The sequence below is a fragment of the Solanum lycopersicum genome, chromosome 2, assembly GCF_036512215.1.
Source record: "Solanum lycopersicum chromosome 2, SLM_r2.1".
Taxonomy (NCBI): domain Eukaryota; kingdom Viridiplantae; phylum Streptophyta; class Magnoliopsida; order Solanales; family Solanaceae; genus Solanum; species Solanum lycopersicum.
Genome location: NC_090801.1, coordinates 70,461,420 through 70,488,503, shown reverse-complemented (window position 1 = coordinate 70,488,503; position 27,084 = coordinate 70,461,420). Strand labels below are relative to the sequence as shown.

The window sequence follows — 27,084 nt, the reverse complement described above, 5'->3', positions numbered from 1 at the left end:
ATAGCAACTAAAATTATACTCTAGTTATAAAATACAATAACTATTCAATCTTATTATATTTATTATTTCTGAAATTTTCTCATATTAAAATAACTTTTTATCCACGACTTACTTCTAAAATTTTCTCATATTAAAATTACTAACATTGTCATAAAAAGAACAGAATCTTGACTACCACCAACTTTTTATTTTTCACTCTGTTGTTATCTTTTAAATTTTATCTGCATGGTGATTTTGAGTAGAGCCGTCAATATGGGCTAGGTCTGTTGGGTTGGTTTGGTCTAATTCAGAATTTAATAGGGTTGGACTACGATTTTTGAAGCCTATTTGAGAAAAGGGATTTTTAGCCCGACCTGAACAAGCTTGCTGATTTGTGGAGCTTAATAAATATCGATACGGCTGGCCTATGGATCAATAAAAATTAATTAAAAAATATAATATAATATTAAAACTTAAAATTAAATAGAGTCCGAACTAAAACAATTAGGTTAATATTTCTATTTAAATATTTATACTTTTACTTGAAAAAACTTAATAAATATTATAAAGATAATTTTATTTGTAGATTTGATTAAAAGTAGTAACATTAACATCATGTAATATTATTTGTCGATATTTATGATAATATTTTTAAATTATAATTTAATCTAATAATTCTAAAAATAATATATTTTTAGAAAAAGTGGGCTGGCCCGGCAAAACTGTAGCCCACGTACTTGTGAGTTGGTCCGATTATTTTTTGGCTCACACCAAAAATAAGCTAACCCAACCTGACCCATAAAATATTGAAGCCTATATAAATTAGCTCGAAAAAATGGACTAGCTCATATTGACAACTCTATTTTTAAATGGGAAAATGTCATAATTTTAATTAGTACTCCATTTTTGACACCCTAATTGAAGTCTGCACTTCAATCGGGCTAGTGTTGCCTAATATTATTGGCTTACTTTTATAGGAGTAAGTTCTAGTGGGGTTTCCTTTTCACGTGGTGGTGGGACACACTTCAAATTAATGGGACTTAATAAAAGGAGGAGCAATTATTTCTCTTTAATGTTTCAAATGGGAACGGCGCCCATTTTCTGTACAACTTTCAGTTAGGTAAACCTATAAATAAGGGTGCCATAAAATTATGAAAAATAAAATAAAATTATGGCTTGCCCTATTTTTATACAACACCTGGATTGACTCGAATAATTTCGTCTAAATATTTTTAAATAATATATTTTTATGGTACATAGTTTTTTATAATCATAATATAAGAAAAAATATTTTATTAAGTACTCAAATAAATTAAAAAAAGAATAAAATTTAATAAAAATTGAATAGATTGAGTTAGTTTTTTATAATCATAATATAAGAAAAAATATTTTATTAAGTACTCAAATAAATTAAAAAAAGAATAAAATTTAATAAAAATTGAATAGATTGCACATAACTTTGAGAGGATATTAACCCACTCATTTATCAACTCAATCTCTTTTAACATTTTCAAATTTAGCTCGGACTATTCAATTTGAAAATAATCCTATATATAATGTTCAAAACTCTCGATTGCGTACACGAAATTCAACATGACGCTTCAAACACAGAAAAACACAGAAGTTGTTAGGCCACTGGTGAGACATGAGACCAGCATCGACTTCAACAAGCCACAAGGTTTACATGAGTTTGATTAATTAAGAATAATCCACTGCTTCATCTACACGAACTATATCATATTATCAGTAACTGCAGGAAAAAATAAGGTATAAATGTAATTAGCAAACCATGGCTTGATAATAGAACTTAAAAAGTGCACAAACGTAATATATTTATAATTTGGTATATCGAGGGTGTTGTAAATAATGTGGTGTAGATGTCATGTATCAAATTCACACTTCATGACTTTAAAAGACTTTAAGTATGACTTTAGGAGCTTTAATTATGATTTAAAGATCTCTTTCATGACTTTGAAAGATTAAACATATACTTGTTTTCTATATATAGTCATCTTATATGTAGACACAAATGCACTAAAATACTGAAAGAAAAATATTATCACTCTTTCTCTCTATTCCTTTGTTATTAAATTTTTAATACTTTATTTTATAACAAAGTGCAATTTTTTTTAAAAAGATATCATTGCCGTCATCTATCACATGACAGTAAGAAACATGTTCTTGCAGCACATATTATCAGCGAGAAATTCATGCCTTAGCCTTTATTTGCGATAAGTTATGATTCCCACTCAAATTTAGGTAACTAATTAAGAGCTTAGTTATGAAAATAACACGTTTTCTATTTTATTTGAAATTTTTTAAGTTGAAATTGGAGTTGTGTGTCCTGATATTTCGTTAAAAAAACTATTTTAAATATACTTTTTTTCTCGTCAAACATGCATTTCCCTCGAAGACAAAAAAAAACCCTGTTGATACCCGGTGTATTGTTCGACAGTGCTATTAACAAAGACAACAACTATATCACGTTCATACTCTGAAAATTTTTCACCACTGCTTTTATGTTCCCGCCAATAAATTATGTAACAAAAGGAGCAATTACAATCTTATTTGTGTGTCTACATCATGACTGTTCATGCCTTATTGTAATTTTCTAAATTACTTGTCCATGACCCATATGTTTTTCAATCATATTGCACAAAAATGAATGCCTATGGTATAATTATAGGCATTCATTTTTGTGCAATGTGATTGAAAAACATTAGGATTCATACCTTCCCAACCAGCTGCAATAAACATAAACCGCATGTTAAAATCACATGCACGAGTTATAATCCTTTGTGGTGGTTAAGACGCGCCTGCTACTTCTTTCTTTGGAGCTCCCCTTTATGTATGTCTCATCAACTGCACCAACACAATTATATCAAACACGAACATAGAACTGTTGAAGCTAGACAAACGGATGGATATAATCAGCTTTTCAATCAGTCAACAGTATAAAAAAGCTAATAGAAAATATTGCTCTCCATTTATAATCTTACAACATTGAAAATTAAAGACTTCTCAAGTATTAACAGTAAATGTTGAATTGACAGCTTAAGATTTTACCTTAAAGTAAAGCCAAAAACAACTACTATGTCAAATCTTTAGATTTATACCAGACATAGGTGCCAATTGACTAAATGCTTTAGCAACTTTTCTAACGTGTCAATTAATTGTCTCAAACATTAACTTACCAGCGATGAGTTGTTTTGGTTTATCATGTGGAACATGCATCTGAAACTATAGTGTAAGACAAAAGCAGCTATTATCCGCCGATGAAATGTTTCAAGTTAGAAACCTGTAGGTTCATATATACGCGTGATATCATCCCCAAAGAAGATAACAACCCAAGCCATACCAATCCTGGATGTATGTTGCTGTGTGCAAGATAACGACATACGTTCTTGGCAATCTATTCACATTGATCAGACACTACAACGTGTACGATGTAATCCTCAATGTCGTGTCTTACTCGGTGCCACTACGACATCCTCAATGTCGTGTCTTACTCGGTGCCACTACTGGATAGGCTAAAAATTTTCCATGGACACATAAGCAACCTGCGAAAATTTAAAAAACTACAATGTCAATACTAGTAGTACTGGACCAGATTACCTAACAAGAAGCACAAATAATGAAACATGACTAAAAGAAATATCATGATACAAAAGAAGATATTACTGAGGTTCCTACACCAAGTAAATTTTCCATAGAGAATTGTACGCATAGATAATCATTACACACGTATAAAGTTGGCATTTCTTCGTAATAGAGTACAACATAACCAATTAGAACCACTATTTTCTCAAATTTGTCCGAGGTCCTCAACCCACTAAATTTATCATTTTCTGGCCATATGGACAAACATCATGCAAATTGATTATCATCAATACAAAAAAATTTCATGATATATTGCAATTGGGTAAATGACGACTTGCTCAAAGTAGATATCCATGTCAAAAAATTATTTTGCTTCCACCTTGTCTTTCTTCCACTTCAAATGTTCCCTAAAAGATTCATGTATGCTGTCAATAGCTGTAGCATGACCTTTTTTCGACATGTAGATGAGCCATCATCAATTGCCATAGATTGATCAGTCATTGTCCACTTCCCTGTCCCAGTACCACTACTTACGACATGCGTATGCCAAATACCATCAGAGTAGTCATCACAAGATACAGGTTCTTTACCAACTCCAGTTGCTTCATTTGATTGGGCTGTGAAAACAAGCAGTGGCGAATGATTTTCAAAATGTCATTGTTGAATCCCCTCATGCCCCTACATGGTAATGTTTATGTTTTTTTCTCTTTTTCCGTAAAATATTGAAAACAAAATGTTAGCTCAATAATAGAACATACATACTTTCACACCTCTAGATAACTTACAAACACATGATCCACCCAAATCTCAGATGGACAAGTACCTCAGTTATTACAGGATCCCAACCATATCCATAGCAACCTTGAAGGATGTCCTCAATTTTTTTATTTTTTTTGCTTCTATCCTTGATCTATTGCACTTGAACTTAATTTGGTGTTTGTCATAAGTTTCTTACTTGCCAGAATTCATCCAAAACTCATCTATAACTTCCCTCCAACGTGGACCATTAAGGGAAGAACCATTAAATACATACTTCCTCGCATCATCATGTAAGATATGGATTAGAGTCATTGTCTTGTCCTGTCCATTCATGTGGTTATCTCACAACAACAATAAAAGTCCCTAAAAAGAATGGATCACGTGATCAATCAGGTGGTCGATGTTGGAAAAAGGAATGAGCCAATAAAAAAGCAAGGCCCTTGAAGTAACAGTAAACTCTTTCTTAGAAACAGATGATAATGATAATCATAGAAGAGCTCCTCATCTATCCCAGGCAGTCATTGCATCTGGCTGATAATGATAATTATAGAGGAGTTCCTCTCCTGCACAAATTCTTTCTTTGGCAAATATACCAACTCTACGACATCAGCCGCCATAGTAACCTGTCAAAGAGGAGTGTTATTGGATCTAACATAGACAAACCAATCCAGGGAATGCCTACAAAAATTTCAGCAACTTGGATCAGGGGACTGGTTTGCGATCTTCAACTTCTCACTCTTCCACCAATAAGCATCATTGTACAAACTACATGTACACAAGACAAGTGATTTACGTAAGACTACAGTTGAGGCCCTACCCTATGGAGTAACTTAACAAGGTATGAAGGGCAAGTTGCTTCTCATGCCTGATACTTTAAATTGAAGAGAAATGAAGGACTTTCATGATCCATAAATTATTCCAGGCTTATCAGCTTCATGGTGTGACATTATTTCACCAGTATGCTCCCCAAGGTTCTCATGCTTTCCATCACCATTCTGTTAGTAATACTAAACATGAGCTCAAAAATAACAAGGATATAAAGACAGAGAAAGAAAAAGCTTAACACTGTTCCAAGAGATTACCTACAAGAAATCACCCCAGCCAGACACATCAGATCTTCCAAGAAGAACCTGCAAATTAATGCAAGGAATTACAATTAGCCTAAAGCTGGAACTATCCAACCTTCATTTCTACCCTAGACACTACAAGAAAGTAGGCGACGACATTTAACTATTGACATGTATATTAAATATCATGATATTAATGACATTTGATTAAAAATATCTAAGTTATAGGGATTTTTAATGCAAATGTCACAATATAAGTCGGCATTTAGTAACATCTACAAACAAATAGAGGAAATTTTCTTACATTTATAACTTCAAAGTTTTACTAATGGAAAGTAAAAAATATCAGACCCGTCTACAGTTCTCATAGAAAAAGGAAAAGAGAGTACTCTAGCATTCTTCTCTCAAAAACACAAAAACCCTAGCACCTCAACCCTCAGTGGCAGTGATGTCAACTGGACTGTTTTCGCCGGTGATTGTTTTCTTTGGAATCTCTTAAAAGAGAAGTGTTTTATCTTGCTGCCAATAGATTCGACTTTATCATAATATAGTTTTTGTTGATTGGAATCTAAAGCAAGTTTACAGGGAACTTCCTTTTGGACTTACTTCATATCCCTTTCCAGCACACCGATCAATTTCTCGAAGTTCAGAGTCGCGCTCCATTAGCAGATACGTGGATCTTACCAGGTCATAGAGAATCTATAAGTGAGATAGACAACAGTTGATAATCCTCAAATGTTCTGATTAAAGAGTACTACATTTGTGGGTAAGTGCTTACCTCTATTTAGTTCTGTTTTGTTCACTCGTCTAAATTTCTAATTGAAATGCGGTTGAAATGGTTGTGTTTTTTACTTTTACGATGATGCCTCTTGAAGATCATCAGTTGAATAACATTATTATCCCTCATTCAAAGACTCCTCCTATACTATCTTTTAACATGTACTAAATATTTATGTATGGCCTTCTGAGATTTTTTGTCTCACTTTATAGAAGTGTATAATGTTGAGTTGGCACTTCAATATATTTCACCTCTAATCTGGTTTTTATTGTTCTTTGTAAAACATTATCAATTTGGTCAAATCCGATATTTCGTTAATGATCATCACTTTTAAAATTTGATCTACTTGCTCAGAAGGCATTTGCAACAGATAGGTAAGTAGAATGATCAATTTGAAATAGATTAGATGCTTTCATATTTCTGGACTACTTTTTGAGGGCATATTTGAGCTTAGTTCTTGCTTTTCCATTATCTTTGTTTAGGGAGGGGATTACTCGTCTTCTCATGCATGATCTTTACGTTTCTTTCAATATTAAAATACTTTTTATTTTTACCCTTCCATAGGAAATCCCTATAATAAGTTTAATACTCATCATATTCAAGAATTTTGGAACACACATGTCTATAACAAAAAGCAACACACTTGGGGGTAAGTTTGGTAGGGTGTATGCAGTATGTATTGGTAATGTTGGTATTAGTTATGCTTGCATTAATTATGATGAGGCTATTTTTTATGTGGTGTTGTTATACCCTCCACAAATACTGTGGAAAAGGTTTAGAGGGGCAATTGTATCTTCAAAAGTGCTAATGCATGCATGAAACCTCTTGCATTGCTAATACCATGATTTTTCATGTATCAATTATATATAACATAACAACAAATATGAGTGTATACCAAACAAGGTATCAGTTCTGATGCATCCTACCAAACAAACCATAGGAACAAAATGCAATTCATATGTTGGCACTTTTAATGAAATTAAATAAGTTTAACATTCATCATTTTCAAGAAGTAATATTTGTTCAATTTTTATAGAATATATTCTTAATATTATTTATGTAACTATTAATGAAATTATACTCATTACTTCCTTCAAAGTAAATTTAATTCTATAAAATATATTATACATGCAAGTAATATGAATAAACAAGAACACAAAATAGTCATTACTCTTACAATCTTTTGAATGAAAGAACATTAACTTGATGAGGCTTGGAGTTCCAAAGAGAACATAAGCATGGTTGCAGAAGAAGGTATAGCCAACAAATTCTCCAACTTTCCTTAGGTATCCTACAATTTCCCTCCTTTTATTTTCCAAAATCTGATTTTGAAAGAAGTTGTCATTATTCCTTCAAAGCATCAGGTTGTTGCAACAGGATTGTTGGGTACTCAACCTACCTAAGTTTAGATTTAAAGTTTCTGGAAGACTACATGTTTAGATCTACTCAAGAATTATTAGAGGCCAAGTTCAGTTTAGTTTTCAGAGGTGATGATAAGTAAGCTCTTGAATTTTTGGTTCTTTTTTTTTTTAAATGATGGTAACATATATTCAACTGCATTAACAGTGTGCTGGCCATGGTAAAGCAAAAGTAGAAAGCCTATGTACATTTCACAAGGCTTCTAGAAAGTCTAGTATGGAGTTGGCCTCCTCTATACAAAATCCTTATGACAAAAAATGCAATTCTTCTCAACTTACTGGATAGAATTGCTCTTATCTTAAAAACGTCTATTATTACTTACCATCCAAATGGTTAACCAAATACAAGAAGGAATAGCTATCCACCATATCTTTTGCCTAAAATTGCTCCCTGCTTGGTCCCAAGGAATCAGAAGCTCAAAATTGTTCCCAGGCATCACCCATTTAAGGTTTCTAGAATGAGAAAAAGCTGCAAAAATTGTGAGGTATAACCACGGTGGATGAAGAGATGGCTGTTGTTCTCATTGGTGGCTTTGCATAAGAAGCATCTAGAGCTCATCTCTGAAGTTTCTCACGAATGAGACAAGCCTTTATAGCTACTAGCCAAGAAAAACAGTTGACTTTCGAAGGAACTTTGGCCCTCTAAATCTGCTTCCAGGGCCAATGTGTCTCATGTTGGCCTTCATTTCCAAAATAAGCATATTTTCCCCCAACAGTGTATATCTTCTTACCCCTGCCCTACCGAATCATGGAGTCTTCAACTTCAGAGATATCCCTCCTCCTTTCTATAGTTTGCAGAAATATTATTTACCTCCATTTCCCAGTCATTGGATCCTCCTCTGAGAGTGATGATACAACCATTTAGATCCTAACTTCAGTGATAGTAGCCTCTGGACTAGAGGTAATACTGTAAATATCATGAAAGCTTTTCTTTAAGGTTCTTGTTCAATCCAGAGGTCAAACCAGAAGGCAGTTCTCCTACCATTTCCAAAAGAGATCTCAAAATTTCTTGAGAAGTCTTCCCAGTGAGCTTCTGATGGACTTCCAGATGCTTACTCCATAAGGTGTGGTGACTGTTTAGATTTAAGTGCACCAATTGCACACTACTATCAGTGCATTTAGGTTCTAAATGAACGTATTTATTTCCTAGAGAAGAAGTACAAAGGTTGGTTTCACTATATTTCTGATTCCCTAGTTATGGTATTAAATAATAAAGCTAATAACAACCAATCAAATAAAAAGAGGTGCAGATATTTAGTTGTTCACATATGATATTCATGTTCTTTTTATGATACAATGCACTAGAAGCATCTATGATCGATTTGATTCACAGACTAATTTCAGTTGAGAAAATTCTTAAAAGTTTTGATATGTTGTATCTTTCAACATTTCAAACTTGACGAAGAAAGAACTTGAGAGGAAAAAAGTGTGAATGAAACGAAGGAGGAAAAACAAATATAGAAGGCAAGAAATAGGTGGACCATAATCAATCTGAAATGGAAAATTCATTAATATAACTTCTTTTCTTGTGCTACAAAATAACAGAAGTCAACAAATTACATACAGCAGTATTTAAAAGTTTTTTTTAATCTATTGTTTAATTGTTCACCCTACTTGAGAACTTAGCATGATACTTTTACTATAACAATAATATGTATTTACTCTGGTCGAGAACAATAATAATTATTTACAACAATATTTGCCACAAATTATAGTAACTTGTAATATGTAACTTCAATTAGTAAAGAATATTGGAGTAGTTTGTCACCCTCAGAATCTGTAATTGGTCTCTAAATAGATAAAATAATTTTCTCAAGATCTTATTAACCAAGTTTCTGTAAGAAATCAAAAAAGGAAATAAAACAAACAATAAATGAATATTGGAAGGTTGAGATAAGAGGCTCAAAAAGTCAAAATGAAAATTGAACCATATGATATGTGAATGAACATTTTTGTGCCAATTTCCATTCACATTAGACAAATGCAGTGTTAAACAGTTAAAGAATGACAAAACTCTCATATCAGTGGTTAATGAGATGGTTGGACTCCTTATAAGGCTTTGAAAATCCTCCTCCATTAGAACTAGCTTTTAGGGTGTGACTTACGCCTAACACCTTATTCAACACAATATCAGACCAGGGCTCGTCTCACTCGATGTTGGGCCCCCCAAAAATCAAAATTGCCCACGCACCAGATGCTATGCACTGGGCGTGAGGTGGTGCGTTAAAGAATGACAAAAGTCTCACAGCAGTGGTTAATGAGATAGATGGACTCCTTATAAGGCTTGGGCAATCCTCCTCCATTTGAGCTAGCATTTGGGGTGTGAGTTAGGCCTAAGACCTAATTTTACATGCAGTATCTACTTCAATGAATACTTTTTTCCATGTGGTTGATAATATTTTGAGCCCTTGATTTTCCAATTATTAGGCCATCCTTAATTATGATTGGAATACCGAATATCGAAGATCAAATTCTAAAATTGAATTAGTGTATTAAGTCATTTTTTCCATTTATTATGATTATTCCATTTTACACATCATGCCAAGACACGCAAATCCACAAGTTAAATTTGATGGTTCAGTTTTTAAAATATTTTAGCATTAATTCATCAAATCTTTAAAATTATGGGTTAAGATCTAATATTTCTTTAAATTTTGGAGATTCCATTCCGTAACGAAGATATTAAATACCGATGAGCTTATTATGGAAAGGCAAAATATACAACACCGAGTTGCTTGCTCATAAAACTTATAGGTAGGAAATAGAAATAACCAAAAAAAATTAGAAAGAAAAACATTTAAGCATCCAACACCGTTTAATATAAAGTTGCTTGATTAAAAAAAATCAAATTTATTATTCTCATTCAACCACTCTTGTTTTCTTTTTATGTGGATATTGTAAAAATATGACACATGAGCCTAACTTAACCTCAAAAGTTAACTCATGAAGGGAGGATTGCTCAAGTGCATATAAGTCGTTCATGATACCATTCCCCAACCAATGTGGGATGTAGCCACACTAACACTCCTTTCACTAGATTCAACTAGGGCATGGACTGAGAGTCTAAATGGGGATGAATCTGACACTAATACTATATACTTATAGTACATGGATATAAGTCAACCCCAAAAGCTAGCTCATGAGCTGAAGATTGTTCAAGTTCATATAAGTACCATTGTGGGATCTAGCACACTAACATGTACAAAGTAGGTTATATATGTTAGAATATCATAAATCAAAAGTAATGCAATTACATCTTTAAATTACTGGGTCAATATCCCATGATCATATTCAATGTTTATAAGATTTAGGTTATTTGTGAGCCTCTTTAACGGAAAATACATACTTGAGTGCTTCTATATATATATATATATTTGTGGTGTCCATGCTAGTTTCTGCGCACCTTGACTAATTCCATAAGATTATGCCACCTCTACCAACAACAAGTACCACGTAACTCTATCAGTCAAGGTTAGGACGAATGAGAAGAAATCACCTAATTTTTTTGTTTCCAACCTCATTGACCAATATTGGTTGCCTCTGTTGTATAACAAAAGGGATGATTTTAAACAGTACTTCTAATAATATTCGCTAAATGAAAATGTTTGTGTAACTACGAGGATTAATGTTAACTTTTAATTTCTTCCTAATTAACTTGCTTACTGCGACATCCGTCACTTCCAATCACATATAAGAGGCTATCAATTTAACTAACACAATTAAATTGGAGAGGAACCACAGAAGTAGGTGCAGCATGAGTAGAAGAAGAATGTCTCTTGTTCCAAAATTAGTTAGATTCTTTGTTTTTTGATAACCGAGCAATCTGCCTGTGACCTGCCCTTTGGATCAATCACAGCCTTCTAAAGTTGGTGGATAATGGGTCCGCCCTTCCACCCTTCACCACTTAAAACACTGGCTTCGCTTAGCATGATGTGGGGCTTGAACCTGTGACCAAGCCACAAAGCATCCACCTTTTGCCACTCGAGCTAGGCCTTGGGGGCAAAATTAGTTAAATTTTCCTAAAAAGTACTCCTACTGTTTCATATGTAATCCCCGTTTATGTATAATGTGGTTAATGAAACTTGTAGGCATATTATTTTAATTTAGATGGTTGTGATTTCATGTGAAGTTAAAAGAAACCAGTGACATTGTTTTATTGCCGAGATTTCAAACTTATTGTTGGAACTAGTTGAAGAGAACTTCTGTTTTTCAACATAATCCATGTTTATGTGATCTACTGTTGACGAATTTGTAGGTATAATGGTTATTATTTGAATTTAGATGCTTATGATTTAATTTAAAGTTAAAAGTAACCATTGCTGATATTTGTAGGATGTATTTAAAATATTTGCACTAGTGTCAATATAATTCAAATAAATTCCAAACACTTTTTAAGTTGTCGCAAACAATAAGCTAAAAATATGTAATGCTGAAATTTGATAAATGTCATAAAGAAATGTCATTATATGTTTGGCGACATTAGCCTATATATTGGAATTTTAATTGTCACATTTCACGATTTTTTTAAAAATTTTTAGAAAGGTGAAGTTGAAATGTCGTAAATATTTTGCCGACATTTACTTAGATGTCGGAAAATTTCCGACATTGAAATTTGAGACATTTATGCCAAATGTAAAACAAATGCCTTATGTAACTTAATACGACATTTGTTGCAAGCTTACTTTCTTGTAGTGGGTGCCTCGGGCTTCCTTGCCCAGACATGTGGTGTATCTGGCGCATAACAATAATCATAGAAGAGTTCCTCTCCTGCACAAATTCTTTGTTTGGCAAATATACCAACTTTGTGATCTCCACCCGCCATAATAACCTGTCACGGAGTAAATTGAGCATTACTGAATCTACCATAGGCAAATCAATCTAGAGAGTGCCTACGCAAATTTCAGCAATTACCTTGGGGTAGCAATTTGGATCAGGAGAATGGTTTGCGAACTTCAACTTGTCACCTTTCCGATAAGCATCAAGCACACACTACATGCACACAAAACAAGTGATTTGAATTAGACCATAGTTGAGGCCCTGCCCTAAGGACTAACTTAACAAGGTATGAACGACAAGTCGCTTCTCATGCCTGGTCATCCAAATTGAAGAGAAATGAAGAATTTATAAGATCATAAATCTTTCCACGCCTATCAGCTTCATGGTGTGAGATTATTTCACCGGTATACTCCCCAAGGTACTCGTGCTTTCCAACACTATTCTGTGAGTAATTATAAACATAAGCCTAAAAATAAAAACAAGGATGTGCAAATAGAGAGAGAAAGAGCATAAATGTTCTAATACCTTCAAGAAAGCACCCCATCCAGACACATCAGACCGTCCAAGAAGAACCTGCAAAAATTAATGTAAGGGACAACAAAAAGCTCAGAACTGGAACTTGAAAACATCCATTCTTACACTAGAGCAGCTCTAACGTCTAAAGATAATACATGAACAGGAACGGCGAGGAAGAAAAGAGAGCAACACAGTTTTAAAAGCCTCACAAGACCTACAGTGAGATGATACATTATTAAAAGTTAACATTTATTCAACGTTTGTCCATTACAATGTCTAACATGAACCGAAGGTTGAACTAAAAAGACTGGTTCATACCCGAACTTAAAATACGATAATGCCAAACTCAAACTTTATCCGTCTAATTGAACTTCGAGAACAGAGGGAGGAACAAATAATAATCATTTGTCTTAGTGGCAACCACTAACTCGGAATAATAATAACAAACTACCCTTCACAAATAAATAGTGATAATTACCCTTTGACGTTGTTTGAGAAGAAGCTTCATGTTCTCGCAGTCATTACTGTCACTTCTTTGTGGAGGAATATCGAGAGTCCCATCACCACAGCTGCAAAAGCCAAATAACATAGAAATGGAAGCTTTATAACTGAAAGTGAAAGGATACTAAAATAAATATATTAGGTGTTCTTTGATTCATTTACTAGTTATGTGGGTTTTATAACATAACGATTGTTCATATGTAGCAACTAAACATGAAGGGCTCTCAAAAGTTGGTTAATAATGGAGAAATTGTTATACAAGAATTGCTTACTTGAAAAAGCACATTTTTGTCCTTAAAAGCTTAATCCCATTGCTTATACATGCATTTTTATTCCATATTATGTCGAGTGTATATAATAAAAATAGATTTGTGCATAATTTAGTATGTGTATTATTTAAAACTACCATCCAACTGTAGCATTAGTGATGAGATTGTTTTTCTTATGCAGCCAACCTCACACACTTGTTCTTTTATATAAGATTCTATGTCACGATTAACTACTCCAATACTACAACAAAAAGACCTTTTAACTCTTGATGAAACATAAATTGATGTCAACAATCACTTAAGCTTGAAAAGCTTGCTCGTCAGTTGTCACTCGCTCAGCAATAAATAATTATCAGCCATCAAATAAATCAATAAGGTTGGTCATAATTTATTTAATTTGCAACATAATTTATGCTTTTTATTCTACAAGTAGACAGAATATATTTGGAAAATCTTCAATGATTTGAGGGAAATCAGATGGGTGATGTCAATGCCAGGAAACACAAAGGTGTTAAGGAGGCACTAAGCAGTTGGGATGAAAAGGAATTTTATCCAACCAGAATGAGAGATGGAGTATTGTCCCAACATGTATTATTGTAGGATATAGAAACCAGAGGTGTTTTGAGGATAGCAATGCAATATCTAGAAGTTGAAGATGAATTGCTTAAGTATTTTTGGTGTTAGCAGGAATGTTTAGTAGAACTAAAGATATTTTTGATGTTTCAGACTACATGTAAGAAACGAACAAAGATGGCAAGTTTCCTCTATTTTATAACTGTCTGTTTGGAAGACTATATGGTTGGTATAGTATACTTGTTAATACATAGAATGTTACCATTATATTAAAAACATAAAACAACCATTACTAATGTAATCTCGGAAAAATTTTATATAAACTTCTGGATAACTAATGTGGCATTTGATTTTCCGTAATAAACTCTACAACAATCTATGCACTATTGTATTATTTCAGCCTGGGAGGAATAGTCTAAGTTAGGGCCAGTATGGTCGGTGGGGATTCATACTGACAATCTCAAGTTGGTAGAATTTGAGGCGTAGTAGTCTAGGTCTTAGAATAAGACTACGCATATTAAGAATACATCAATAAGAGTACATATCAACAAAATTACCTTTAAAGTAGATATTGTATAAAGACCCCTTTATTATTATTCTCATCTAACAAGCTCACACTACCATCCACAGAATAGCAGTCCTTTCATAATTATGCACCGCGTATAAAACCCTTCTTAATTATTCAATGCATAATAATTTATACATTATAGGCCTTGCACAACTAGTCCACGAACCAAACAAACCCTTATGTGTGTTAGCTTGGAACAAGCAAATTAAAAATCATAGTTTAGACTGTCGATAAAGAAGAGTGAGAGCATGGAGGGGCGATACAAGATCTCAAAAACGCAAGATGAATGGAAATTAGCAACCACTAGAAATAAGAAGGTACACCAAAAATGAGCAATCTGAAGAACGGATGGTCATAGGCACTAGAAATACTTCCAGCTTGACACTGCAAACTTAAATCACCAACTAGATAAAAACAGACAATAAATCCATAGCACTACCGGGAGCTCACCTGATCCAACAATTTCGGCAAACATCAGGATCGCATTCCCTGTCAACAGCAAAGCAAGGGCATTGTCTGCTTCTACACTGACCTTTTACGCAAAAACAACCACGAAAGTGATTCTTGCAATTCTTGAAACTTTTGCATCTAGAATATAAGAATGACAAAGCGTAGAAGCAGAACTAATTAATATAGGCACAAAACTGTGGTTAAAGAGATGCTTAAGAGACCGAAAAGAAAAAGAAAAAGACGGGCAAACCCCAGAAAACAATAAAAATGGTTTAGCACTGTGGATTTCATAAGAATAATTTACAGCCAGGTCCCACATTATTATCGCACTGGAGTTTTTCGAGAAGAATGCTGTCTTACCCGCAATATTTTTCACAGAGGGTCCCATTAACGATACAAGGACACTCTTTTCCACAAGGTACTTGACAATTACATGGATTATAGTGACGGCGAAGCTTGTCTTTCCTCTCAGATATTCTTTTCCTAAGTGCATTATATCCAGCTGATTTCCCTGTGTATTTTAAGCGACGAACTCTACCTCTTCTATGTAAGAATCTAGATTTTCTCTGTGGTTGATTACCCTGAAATTGAATTCAAAACAGGATCAACTAAAGTGGGGGTAATAATAATATTACTACGGTTCAACAAGAACACAAAGCAACATGCTGATGAACAAAGTCAATATACTAACCACGATTGTATGGCCATCACCCTTAAAAGAGCCTTGAAATATTCCATTCATCCCATCACTTACTAGTGATAGCTTATTCTCGAAATTGTTCATATACTGGAACACCTCCCAACAAGTTTTTAAACCATTCAGCAGATTTCGAGCAATCATACAGCTGTATGACAGAATAAGTGTCAGGTCAATTTTCCCAGCTGTGGTCTAGCATTTTCATTCGTCTAGGAGAGCATTGACAAGTAAAGAGGAACTGAATGCACACACAATCATCAAACATGAAAAGTCCGATTACCATTTCTAACTTAGTTTGGAGGAATTTCATGAGGAAAATTTTGCAAGTTCTAGTTTGCCTATTGAGAACTAGCATGAATTTGATTAAAAAGCTAGCACAACAATTTCTTATTAGACAAAAGTAAGCCAGTATTTGAGTGAATGATTTATGAAGATATTAAAGAAGATATAGTGTTGACAAACAAGGTATACAGCGTCAAAGAACTGAGAAGAACAGGAGTAGAATTAGTTGCAAGAGTAATTTGAAGTTAACTGACCTGCTGCGGCCAAACATTTCCAGACCTTTTTCAAATAGAGCCTTTTCAAGTGGTCTCCATGATTTCTCACCATCTATTTCTTGATTGCAGTTATTCTCATCCCCAAACTCATTCTCCCTCAATGTGTCGTCATAATTCATCCCATTTTTTGCACAGGCAGCCTCTTTATACTGGCAACCAAAACCCTCACCTTGGAAATAATTTTTACTGCCCAATACTGGAGAGACTTCCCTCCTAGAAGTTCTACCACACTGAGGTTGTTGTGATTCTAGCGAACATGAACCAATATCTTTGAAATCGCTTTCGCAAGAATTTGATGTCCTTGATAGATGCTCCCTACCAGGCACCTCAGTATTATTAGCAATTTCAGATGGTTGGACATGGTTTTCTCCATGATTAGCAATCTGAGAGGGGGTCAATCCAGCTTTGTGTTCCTTCTTGATGGCCAGAAATGAGTAAAACAGCTCAGAAGGTTAGTAGGTATTGTTGCCACAGTAGGAGTAAAGCACAAGTACACACCATTACTAAGAAATGATAGTTGTTTATTAAGTAAAAGATTCAGCTCAGGGCCAAATTGATGTCAACAGAAATTACATAAAAGAAGGGGACCAAGATACCAGGCGATAGCAATTTGAACAACAGGGCTCCTTATCCACGTCGGGAGAGCACCATGGCAATTGTTTTTCAGCCTTATGAATGTAAGGAGTAAAACTCACTATAAGAATCCATTTCGAAGTACAGAGTTCTGAGATACTAAAACATTGGTTAAATAGCCATTCCGTACCGGAAAAATCAGATCCTGCGAACATCCATGTGATTGACAATCAAAAACCTGCAAGTGAGGACAAAACGAGAAAAAAGAAAGAAGTATATTCAGAAGGAAAAGTATGAAGCAGAAAACAAGCCAAGAGTTAAAACAACAAATATATACATACAAGACATCGACGACAAAATAGGGTGTCAAAAGAATCAAGAGCAGCATCAAGATCGTTGTCAAGAAACAAATCTGGAGTCCCTTGGATGTTCTCGTTCTTTGAGGCACATTCATATTTGTCCTTAACAAGATCTTCATATCTTTCCTGTATAAAATAGACACTGGGTTGTGATTTATCTTTGTAACAAAGCCAGAAAAACCAAATGGGAAACAGCTGGACAAGAGTTCGCATCGAGAGCAATTTTGTTCGATAATGAGAACTTAATTATAGAGTGTAGTTTCTTTTTGTTTTTTATAAAAGAATAACAAGGAGTAGTTATTCTCTAAACGAAATGTTTACCTTGACTTCACTGGGTTTTCTAGACAAGAACTGCCCTAGCAATTCTAACACTGTATCAGACAGGCCAATTTGTTGGATAGTTGAACTGCAAATAAGTAAACAGTGATACATCATCTTAGCCACACATTGGATTAGATAGCACAATATATGAACTGCCAGACAAAATATACTTTACCGGGGTATTTAAAAGAACATTTAAAAACAATCCAGCAACAAATAGCAGACCATAATGAAAATCTTATAAGCCATGCTCCAAGCTCAAGACCATGTGAACCCTTTCCGTATAACATGCTATATTCCAGATGATTAAAGATTAAACATATTTCATATGTACAAGTTGAAACCTCCTAAAATGAGTTTCAAAGGGCATCTTTGTGGAAGAAATTAAGTTTTTAACAGAACTGCTTTCTTTAATTAATTGATCACAAAGATGGATGGCAAGAGAAAAGGCTAAAACAGAAGAGACCTGTATTTGACATTAACTGAACAAAGATCTATATTACATTTAGGACAGTGTAAAGTCTGAAAATGGTACTGAGCTCATAGTAAAGTCTGAAAATGGTACTGAGCTCATAGTTCTAGAGAAATAATAAGTAAAATTACTACTATAGAGAGACAAGAATACAAATAATGTATATACATTTAAGAGTACCATAACATATCAAGTAGGGAATATTCTCTATCTGAATATGGAGCTAGACCGCAGGAAAAAATTGATCAGATTGTCATGAGGTATATATGCTTATGATCTACCAATGGCAAAAATGTGGTTGCTCTAACAGATATGATGTTGTGGATGCGAGGAAGTCAATTAATTTAAGTATTTAATTATATTTTTAAGTAGATTTATTTATTATTATTTTATAATTTAAGTAACTTTATTTATTATTCTAGAATGGAGTTTATGTTTCATAGTTTCATAATGATTAGGTTAAGTTATAGTTATTAGTTTGGAATAGGATTTAGGTCTCCTACTTCCCTAAGAAATAAACTTCCTATTGATGTAACAAGACTCTTATTTAAAGGGGCTTTTGATGAATAAAATCAGAAAGTAACTTTTCAGCAAAAAGCAAGAGATTAGAGTTCTCTCTTCCATTGAACTCTAAGGTTCCAGTCTCCCTTTGAAGAGCTGAATAGATCGGAGTTCCCTCTGTTAATTTCAGCCCCTCCTTTTAACGAGCTGATATATATACTGAATAGATCGGAGTTCCCCCTAAGACTTCAGCCTCCTTTTAACGAGCTGATATATATCTATCGACGATCCTTCCCTAAAGATTCATAACACATGACACCATGTTTTATATGGAAAGAATCTTCTGATTGATGATTCTAACACAATAGAAAGAAAACCAAAAATATAGGAGGGCACACTTGAATCCAATACTTTACGTAGCTTAATTATACCAACCACAGCATAACATCTTCGTACTCCGCAAACTTCTTTTCTTGTTCGCCTTCAAGTAATTCTTCCTCGCTATCACTGCAAATTAGAGCTTCTCCACTATTCTTGTCATAATAAATTCTTCTACAACCAACCACTGATTGATTCATGGGCATCTGCTGATTTCTGCACAAGTCAAAGTAGGATCAGAACAGTCAAAAATAACAAGAAACTATTCATCTTCAACAATCGCGAAGGCTATAGTCTAGTGATTTAAGTCATGATTCTCCCACACAATAAGGAAGAGAGGATACGTTTAAGGAGACAATAATCTTCAACAAGAATGATGAAATTTTGGAGTGTTACAAGTTTTAGAATCCTGATTTACAATGTTACAGGAAACTTAAAATTAAAAAACCACCAAAAACAAGAAGACTTCCACTCTCGTTGAAAAGAAACTATAGAAGGAGAGAAGGATGTCAATGCCATTTAAATGGTTTCCTCCTCAGCGGGAATAACTTTGAATTTGTCATCCTTGTTCAACTGACATCCCTTCCGAGAAGGGCATAAAATGAAATCCCATAGTGCAAAACAAAACATTTCTAAGGCCTAGAGGATCAATAATTATACAGAGGTGCAGAAGCAGATGATATTAAATTCCGATGATGAAAAACACAAGACGCTAAGATCAAAGCCACTGTAAAGGGTGAGCACAGGTGATTCAAAATTGCACTAAATACATCCCTTGTATGATCAGATGCAACAGTTAACACCGAAAAAAATACCAAGTAAAGAAAATAATTGTAAATTAAAGATTATCAAGAAATATATGGTTAGACATTCATAAGGTTCAAAAGCATGCCATACTGGAAGTGATGAAAGAACATCAAATTTCATATAAGGAAAAGTAGAGGCACAAATCAAACTTTAAGACCGCATGATTTGTGGATCAAGGTACCTTAACATACCTATCCAAAAATACCCATGTAGTATATTGAGGCAGTCTTTCCACTTGAGGAAGTATAATGGGACATACAGCACTTTTGATGGCAATGCTAGATCCTAGACGAATTTCAGAAGAGGCATATCCATCATCTTCAGAACTATTGCTATCATTATCTCCATTGCTAGAACCAATCCCAGTTTGCATATTAATTACATCCTGCTGTCTCTTAGACAGAAGATCAATGCTACTATCTGCACCATGAACTGTATGATTTTTTCTCTCTGTTGACAACTTCAAAAACAATTCCCCCAAATCATACGCCTTTTGTGCATTCTCTTCTGTCCTTTTCTGGAAGTAGACAAAACAGTTCCTTGGTTGTTCAAACCTTGTAAAAGCACCTCAATCGAAATACATAATAAAACATTGGGGAAAAGTGGGAGAAAACTAACAATTCATAAAACACACCTTTACATAATCAGCACGTTTAGAAGCAAATTGTTGCTTCAAAGATTCGGTTACTGATAAGAATTCATCAGCTTCTATGGTTGTTCCTTCAGCTGCACCAATCTGTTCAAAGAAGTATAGCATTGGATGACATAACAAGTCACAGAAGGAAAAATAACTATATAACTAAGGTAAAAAGAAAATGGCAAACATGGAGAATAAGATTGACAAATAGTTTTCCAAACCTCAAAGTCAAAAGTGCAAGCCACCAGGTCAATGCAGTGAGCAGAAAGGAATTGAGAAAAGGAAAATAATTATGAGAAAGACATTGGTGGGACAGAAATATGGCTCCAGGCATCAATTGTCAATAGACGTGGTAATAAAATGGAACCCCAAAACCAAGAGAGTATGAATATACACACACCAAACTGCCAACACTGTCATTTTTTAGTGCTGGTGTCCTGCGCACCTCAACTATTGCAACACCATCATTGTGACAACCCAATTGCCGGTGTGGTTTTTGTTTTTTGTTTTTTTGTTTTTTGAGAAGGTTACATCTAAATTGCTAGTATTTTCTAAAGCGAAAAAGCAAAAAAAAAAAAAAATCATGGGCCTTGAAGCGAAAATCGAGAAATGAAGTGCACTATTTCTTTTAGGCGAAGCGCACAATTCAAGTATTAATAAGTATCAAACACATATGGACTACTAAAATAACTAATTATCGAATCAAATTACAATAATGCTGGTACTAATCAATCTCCTGATCCCTTCTAGTTGTGATCACTGATCTCCTGATCACTTCTAGTTGTGATCACTTTGCACGTCATTTTCTGAAGCTTACACCTTGTTTTTTTCTTTTTTAGATAATGATGATGAATTGTACTAGAAAGAAAGAATCAGCACTAACCAAGTGCAAGAAGTGAAGTTACAAACTATGCAATTCACCAATCATGTCTGAACTCTTAAGCTTACACTTTGTTGAAGTTCATGACTTCAACTATGAAGCAATGGTCAAGAGTATTAAACAATATACCTGGAGGAAAGATTCACTCCGGTATAAATAAGTCCAGTCAACAAATGGGATAGGCCACCATACTACATGATATCAAATGGAAATGAAAGACCAACCAGAGAGAGAACAAGAAGAAAATTGCACTAAATGATGCGAGTAAACCAAATTTCTTTTAGGGATATATTCAGTACATCGAAAATCCTAGGTTAACAAGCACAATTCTACTACCACTGCAGCGTGACTTACCAGATTATCCTGAAATGCAATTGGAATCAACTCAAAGCAGTCGGGTTAATCAAGATAAAAATCAACAATCTTATTCATAATTCAACTAAATTCCTAGGTTAACAAGCACAATCCCACTACCACTGCAGTGTGACTTACCAGATTATCCTACAATGCAATTGGAATCAACTCAAAGCAGTCGGGTTTAATCAAGATAAAGAATCAACAATCTTATTCATAATTCAATTAAAATCTAGGTTAACAAGCACAATCCTACTACCACTGCAGCGTGACTTCCTGCAATGCAATTAGAATCAACTCAAAGCAGCAATGCAATTAGAATCAACACAACGCAGTCGGATTAATCAAGATAAAGAATCAACAATCTTATTCATAATTCAACTAAATTCCTATGTTAACAAGCACAATGATAATAATACCACTGCAGCGTGACCTACCAGATTATTCTACAATGCAATTGGAATCAACTCAGAACAGTCCAATTAATCAAAACAAAGAATCAACAATCTTATTCATAATTCAACTAAAATCAATTGAAAAAAAAAACAGTTAACACATAATGGGAATAAGAACTTTACTGGAAGATCAATGGTAAGTTGACCAATGCGAATTGAAGAAGTGCCCGCCATTCCAATTGGCGTGAAGGAGATGGGAGTCCTACACGACCCCGAGAGAGTGAGAGGAATCGATTAAGAGAAGAAGAAATTATTTTCCGGCCGCCGTTGAAATCCTAGGGTTTTGGTTGTTAAGGCATCCCTTTTATTTTTTTTCTTCGGAGTGGCATTGTCCAGAATTTATTTTCTTTTCCTAAAAATGCTTCTACTACTACATTCTCGTTTGGTGCGGAGATAAGGGCAGCACCACCGCTGCGGCTTACTAAATTTTGGGCGAATCTGCTTCTACCTATAGGCATATTCTTTTTGTACTTTAGCCACGTGTCAACTTTTGGACTGCAATCGATTTTCACCATTATATTAAAAGGAACCATATATAATATATCTTCTTACATTTATTTGGCGGGAATACATGGTGGATTGGAAATTTTATTTTACAAAAAAAAATGATTTTTTTTTCTTTTTAATTTGCTTTAAAAAAATGATCTTTATTTTTTTTATAACATTTTAGTTTTAATTTTTCACGTGACATGTTTAAAATCACAAGATTAAAATATATTTGTATATATTTTATCTAACTTTAATTTAGAATCATAAAATTTTTAAAAAAAATTATATTCTTAAATTTCGTGATAAGTCAAACTTTATCATTTAAGGCGTGAGAGGTAGAGAGCGCAAGACTTGCATACTTGTATTTTAACCATGACATGATCTTATAGAATTGGCAATGAATGTCAAAAAATAGGCTAGAAGATTATTAGGCAATTAATGTTATCTAGAATTTTCATCAAATAAACTTTTTTATGGATATCAATGTCAATAGTAGTGGGTGGATTAAATTAAATTAGTCAATAAGTTCTTGACATTCGTCTAAATTTATGTGATATAATTAAAATTTTAAGAATCAATTAAATTTTCTTTTATAGAAATTGTTTGTCTTATAAAATTGATTTGTTAATCATTGTCAAACATTTTATTTCAAAAAGATTATGTTCGAATTCAACTCCAAACTTTGAATTTTTCAAATTCTTAACATTCATATAAACGCATTCTTAATTTAAATCTACAAAATTCTAAAAATCTCACTTACTTCTAAAAACTTTGATAGATAATTAAACTAAGCAATATAAAACTAGTATTATAGTATGTTCCTTTTAATTCTAAAAAAATGATTTAAAATAGTATATCATTAAATTAATTTATTAATGTTGAATGTAACTAATCTACACTATATGAGCTAATCTTCTATGGTGGATCACAGATACATTTAGAGAGAAAAAAAAGAAGGAGAGTTCTTTTTTATGTGAAAGCTTAAAGAAAGAAAATACAATATATCGGTGACTTCTTTTTTCTATTTTTTTTATACTAACTTACTAACAACTTTCTTTTAATTCCTAACTAACTTTATACACATCATTAAGTAATTCCTATCTCATTATTACCCCTCAAGCTTGTGGGTGCAAAGACATTCAACACACCAAGCTTGCTTATCAAATATTCATGTTGAGCTCTAGGTAATCATTTTGTCAATATGTCTGACAATTGCTCCTTAGAACTTATATATTATGTTCTGATCAGTCATGATTGTATTTTTTGTCTGATAAAATGGCAATTGATCTCTGTGTGCTTGGTTCTTTTGTGAAACGCTGGATTGGCTGTTATTTGCAAAGCTGCCTTACTGTCGCTGTATACTATAGCTGGTTGTTCAACTTCATTTCCCAATTCCTTTAACAAAGAATCAATCTATACTAGTTCTGAAATTGCATTAGTCATACTCTTGTATTCAGCTTTAGCTGAACTCCTGGAAACAACATTTTGCTTCTTAGATTTCCATGACAATAATGTTTCACCATGTTTAGCTAGAAAACCTGACACTAATCTCCTTGTATTTGGGCAAGCTGCCCAATCTGCATCACAGTACACATTCAATTTATTGACCCTTTTGCTGCTCAATAGTATTCCAAGTCCTGGCTCCCTCTTGATGTATTTCATTACTCTCACAGCTACTTCCCAGTGTGATCTCTTGGGTTGGTGTAAAAATTGACTAAATGTCTGAATAGAGTAAAATATGTCTAGCCTTGTCATAGTCAAATATAACATCTTCCCTATCAACCTTTGATATTGTTCCTTGTCTTTAGATAGCTCATCATCTAATTCTCCAGTTAGACAATCCAACTCTTGGATTGTTAGTTTAATGTTGGCTTCAAGAGGGGTCCAAGCTGGTTTAGCATTTCCTAAACCCAAATCTGAAATAATTTTCAAAGCATACTTCATTTGATTCATCAAAATGCCTTTTACTGATCTACTGAATTCCATTCCCCAAAAAAATTTCAACTCTCCAAGATCCTTAATCTTAAAAGCCTTGTGTAAAATGGCTTTTGTGTGCTCTATAAGTCTTAAATTACTACCTGTCACTAACATATCATCTACATAGACAAGAATCACTACCATGTCTGATCCTTTCCTTTTAATGAATAAGGAATGATCTAGGCTACTTTGAACAAAATCAGATTCCAGTAATGCTTCACTCAACTTCAAGTTCCATTGCCTGCTTGCTTGTTTAAGACCATAGAGGGATTTGACAAGTTCGCATACTAAACCAGATTCCCCCTGAGTGTGAAAACCCTCTGGCAACTGCATATACACGTCATCATGAAGATCACCTTGTAAGAAAGCATTATAGATATCTAATTGATGAACAAACCAATTGTGTTGAGCAGCTAAAGATAAAACATACCTGACAGTAGCAATTTTAACCACTAGTGAGAAAGTCTCATGAAAATCAAGCCCCTCTTTTTGTGTGTAACCCTTTGCAACCAATCTAGCTTTAAACCTCTCAACATCACCATTAGCCTTCAACTTGACTTTATAAACTCACTTACAACTTATAGAAACTTTGCCTTTTGGTAGAGGAACTAAATCCCATGTATAATTATCTTGAAGAGCTTTTATTTCAAATTGCATAGCTTCTAGCCATCTGACATCTAAGATAGCTTCCTGATATATAGTTGGTTCAGTAATAGTAGAAAAAACATGTAAGTATTGTTGATAAGTTGGGGACAGATTGGTATATGAAATGGAAGCTGCAATAGGATAAAAAACATGATTTGTTGATGGCTTAGAAACATATTCAGATAGTCATAAAGGTTATTTAGTAAGCCTGGTGGATCTTCTGAGAGGCATAACATGACAAACAATAGGTGAATGTGGATGTGCCGGTTCTACTTCTGTACACAGTGGGGGTGATAAATCATGAGATGTTTCTAAATCATCAATTGGACATGGAGAAGAAATAGGACAGGATTTAGGTTCAGGTAAATGAGATTGAAAAGGAAATTGATCCTCATGAAATATCACATCTCTATTAAAAAAAAAACTTTTGCTTTTGTAAATCAAAATAAACATCCCTTTGTAACACTTGAGTAACCCATAAATACTGATCTCACAGCCCTGAGTACAAACTTATCAATTCTAGGCAATGTGCTTGCAAAACACAAACAACCAAATGTTCTTAAGTGTGTAATACATGGCATCTTCCCCAAAAAATGCTTCATAAAATGATTTTTCTTCAAGAGTTTGTGAAGGCAATCGATTGATAATGTATGCTGCAGTAAGAACACAATGTCCTCAGAATTTGATTGGAATATGACCTTGGAATCTTAAAACTGTAGCAACCTTAAGAAGATGTTTACGTTTCCTCTCAACAATACCATTCTGTTGAGGGGTATGGACACAAGTCTTTAATGAATAATTCCTAAACCTTTAAAAAAATCCTGCATAGAAGTACTGATGAATTCTCCTTCATTATCAGTCTTGACTTCTTTAACTGTCGCATTAAACTGAGTAGCAATCATCTTTAAAAAAATATTTAAGAATAACCAACACATCAGATTTGAGATTTAATAAGAATACCCATATTGTTCTCAAAAAATCATCAAGAATAGTGAAAAAGAACTTATTTTCATCAAATGTTGGAGTGTCATAAGGCCCCCGTACTCTAAATGTAACAAATCAAAAATCTTTGTAGATTTAGTGCTACTACTGTAGAAAGGAAGTCGAGTATTCTAGCTAGTGAACATATCTCATAAGTACTTAAAACTGATTTGCAACTGTCAACAGAATAGCCTAACAAATCCTTTATGGATCCTACTGATGCATGGGCTACTCTTCTATGTCAAAGCATGATATCCTGTTTGTTAGCATGAGCATCAAAGTTTTTAACATTGCCAGGTTTTGAAACTTTATGTTCTGATGAACTTGTTTGAACCAAAAAATAGAGACCATCATTTTCCTTACCAATTCCCTTCAGTTTCCCACTGGAAAGATCCTGGAACACACAAAATCCAGGATAAAATGATACAAAACAATTGAGCTTCTTAGTAACTTTGGCTACAGACAAGATTATATTTAAACTCGGGTACATATAGAACATCATGCAATTCTCCTATATCTGTGAAATTGCAATTACCCATATGAGTCACAAAAGTCACACCTCTATTGGGTAAATGAACCTTTCTATTTTGGTTAGGCCTAACAATTTGCACATTATGTAGTACGTCTAAGGTATAAACCATATGATTGATTGCACCACTATCAATTATCCAAGGCAAATCTGTAAGTTTAATGACATTAATGTGAGTCATACATGTCATATTGGCCATCACAATAGCTGTGGAAATA

The 27,084-nt window shown here is 33.8% G+C and overlaps 2 protein-coding genes and 1 long non-coding RNA gene across 9 annotated transcripts; all 3 read right to left on the bottom strand.

Moving 5' to 3' along the window:
- Positions 1 to 2,421: 2,421 nt before the first annotated feature.
- Positions 2,422 to 22,684, bottom strand: EZ3 (hstone-lysine N-methyltransferase EZ3). 7 transcript variants are annotated; one of them, XM_010317664.4, is made up of 22 exons: positions 22,369 to 22,684; positions 20,554 to 20,655; positions 20,111 to 20,436; positions 19,170 to 19,328; positions 17,762 to 17,846; positions 17,423 to 17,566; positions 17,272 to 17,319; positions 17,105 to 17,176; positions 16,488 to 16,924; positions 15,946 to 16,099; positions 15,615 to 15,835; positions 15,255 to 15,392; positions 13,372 to 13,462; positions 12,903 to 12,950; positions 12,691 to 12,819; positions 12,513 to 12,590; positions 12,284 to 12,429; positions 5,421 to 5,468; positions 5,204 to 5,333; positions 3,959 to 5,103; positions 3,174 to 3,539; positions 2,422 to 2,841 (listed from the first exon to the last, which is right to left on the bottom strand). In XM_010317664.4, the coding sequence occupies exons 1-19, from the start codon at positions 22,417 to 22,419 to the stop codon at positions 5,285 to 5,287; spliced, it is 2,526 nt and encodes an 841-aa protein (XP_010315966.1). In that variant the 5' UTR covers positions 22,420 to 22,684; the 3' UTR covers positions 2,422 to 2,841; positions 3,174 to 3,539; positions 3,959 to 5,103; positions 5,204 to 5,284.
- LOC138341902 (uncharacterized) lies at positions 4,090 to 4,488 on the bottom strand. The gene is made up of 2 exons (XR_011215005.1): positions 4,350 to 4,488; positions 4,090 to 4,257 (listed from the first exon to the last, which is right to left on the bottom strand). It is a non-coding gene; the product is annotated as an uncharacterized lncRNA (long non-coding RNA).
- A 1,463-nt stretch (positions 22,685 to 24,147) lies between the features above and the next one.
- On the bottom strand, positions 24,148 to 26,258 carry LOC138342204 (uncharacterized mitochondrial protein AtMg00810-like). The gene is made up of 3 exons (XM_069294429.1): positions 26,165 to 26,258; positions 25,931 to 26,009; positions 24,148 to 25,141 (listed from the first exon to the last, which is right to left on the bottom strand). The coding sequence occupies exons 1-3, from the start codon at positions 26,256 to 26,258 to the stop codon at positions 24,148 to 24,150; spliced, it is 1,167 nt and encodes a 388-aa protein (XP_069150530.1).
- Between the last annotated feature and the right edge of the window lie 826 nt (positions 26,259 to 27,084).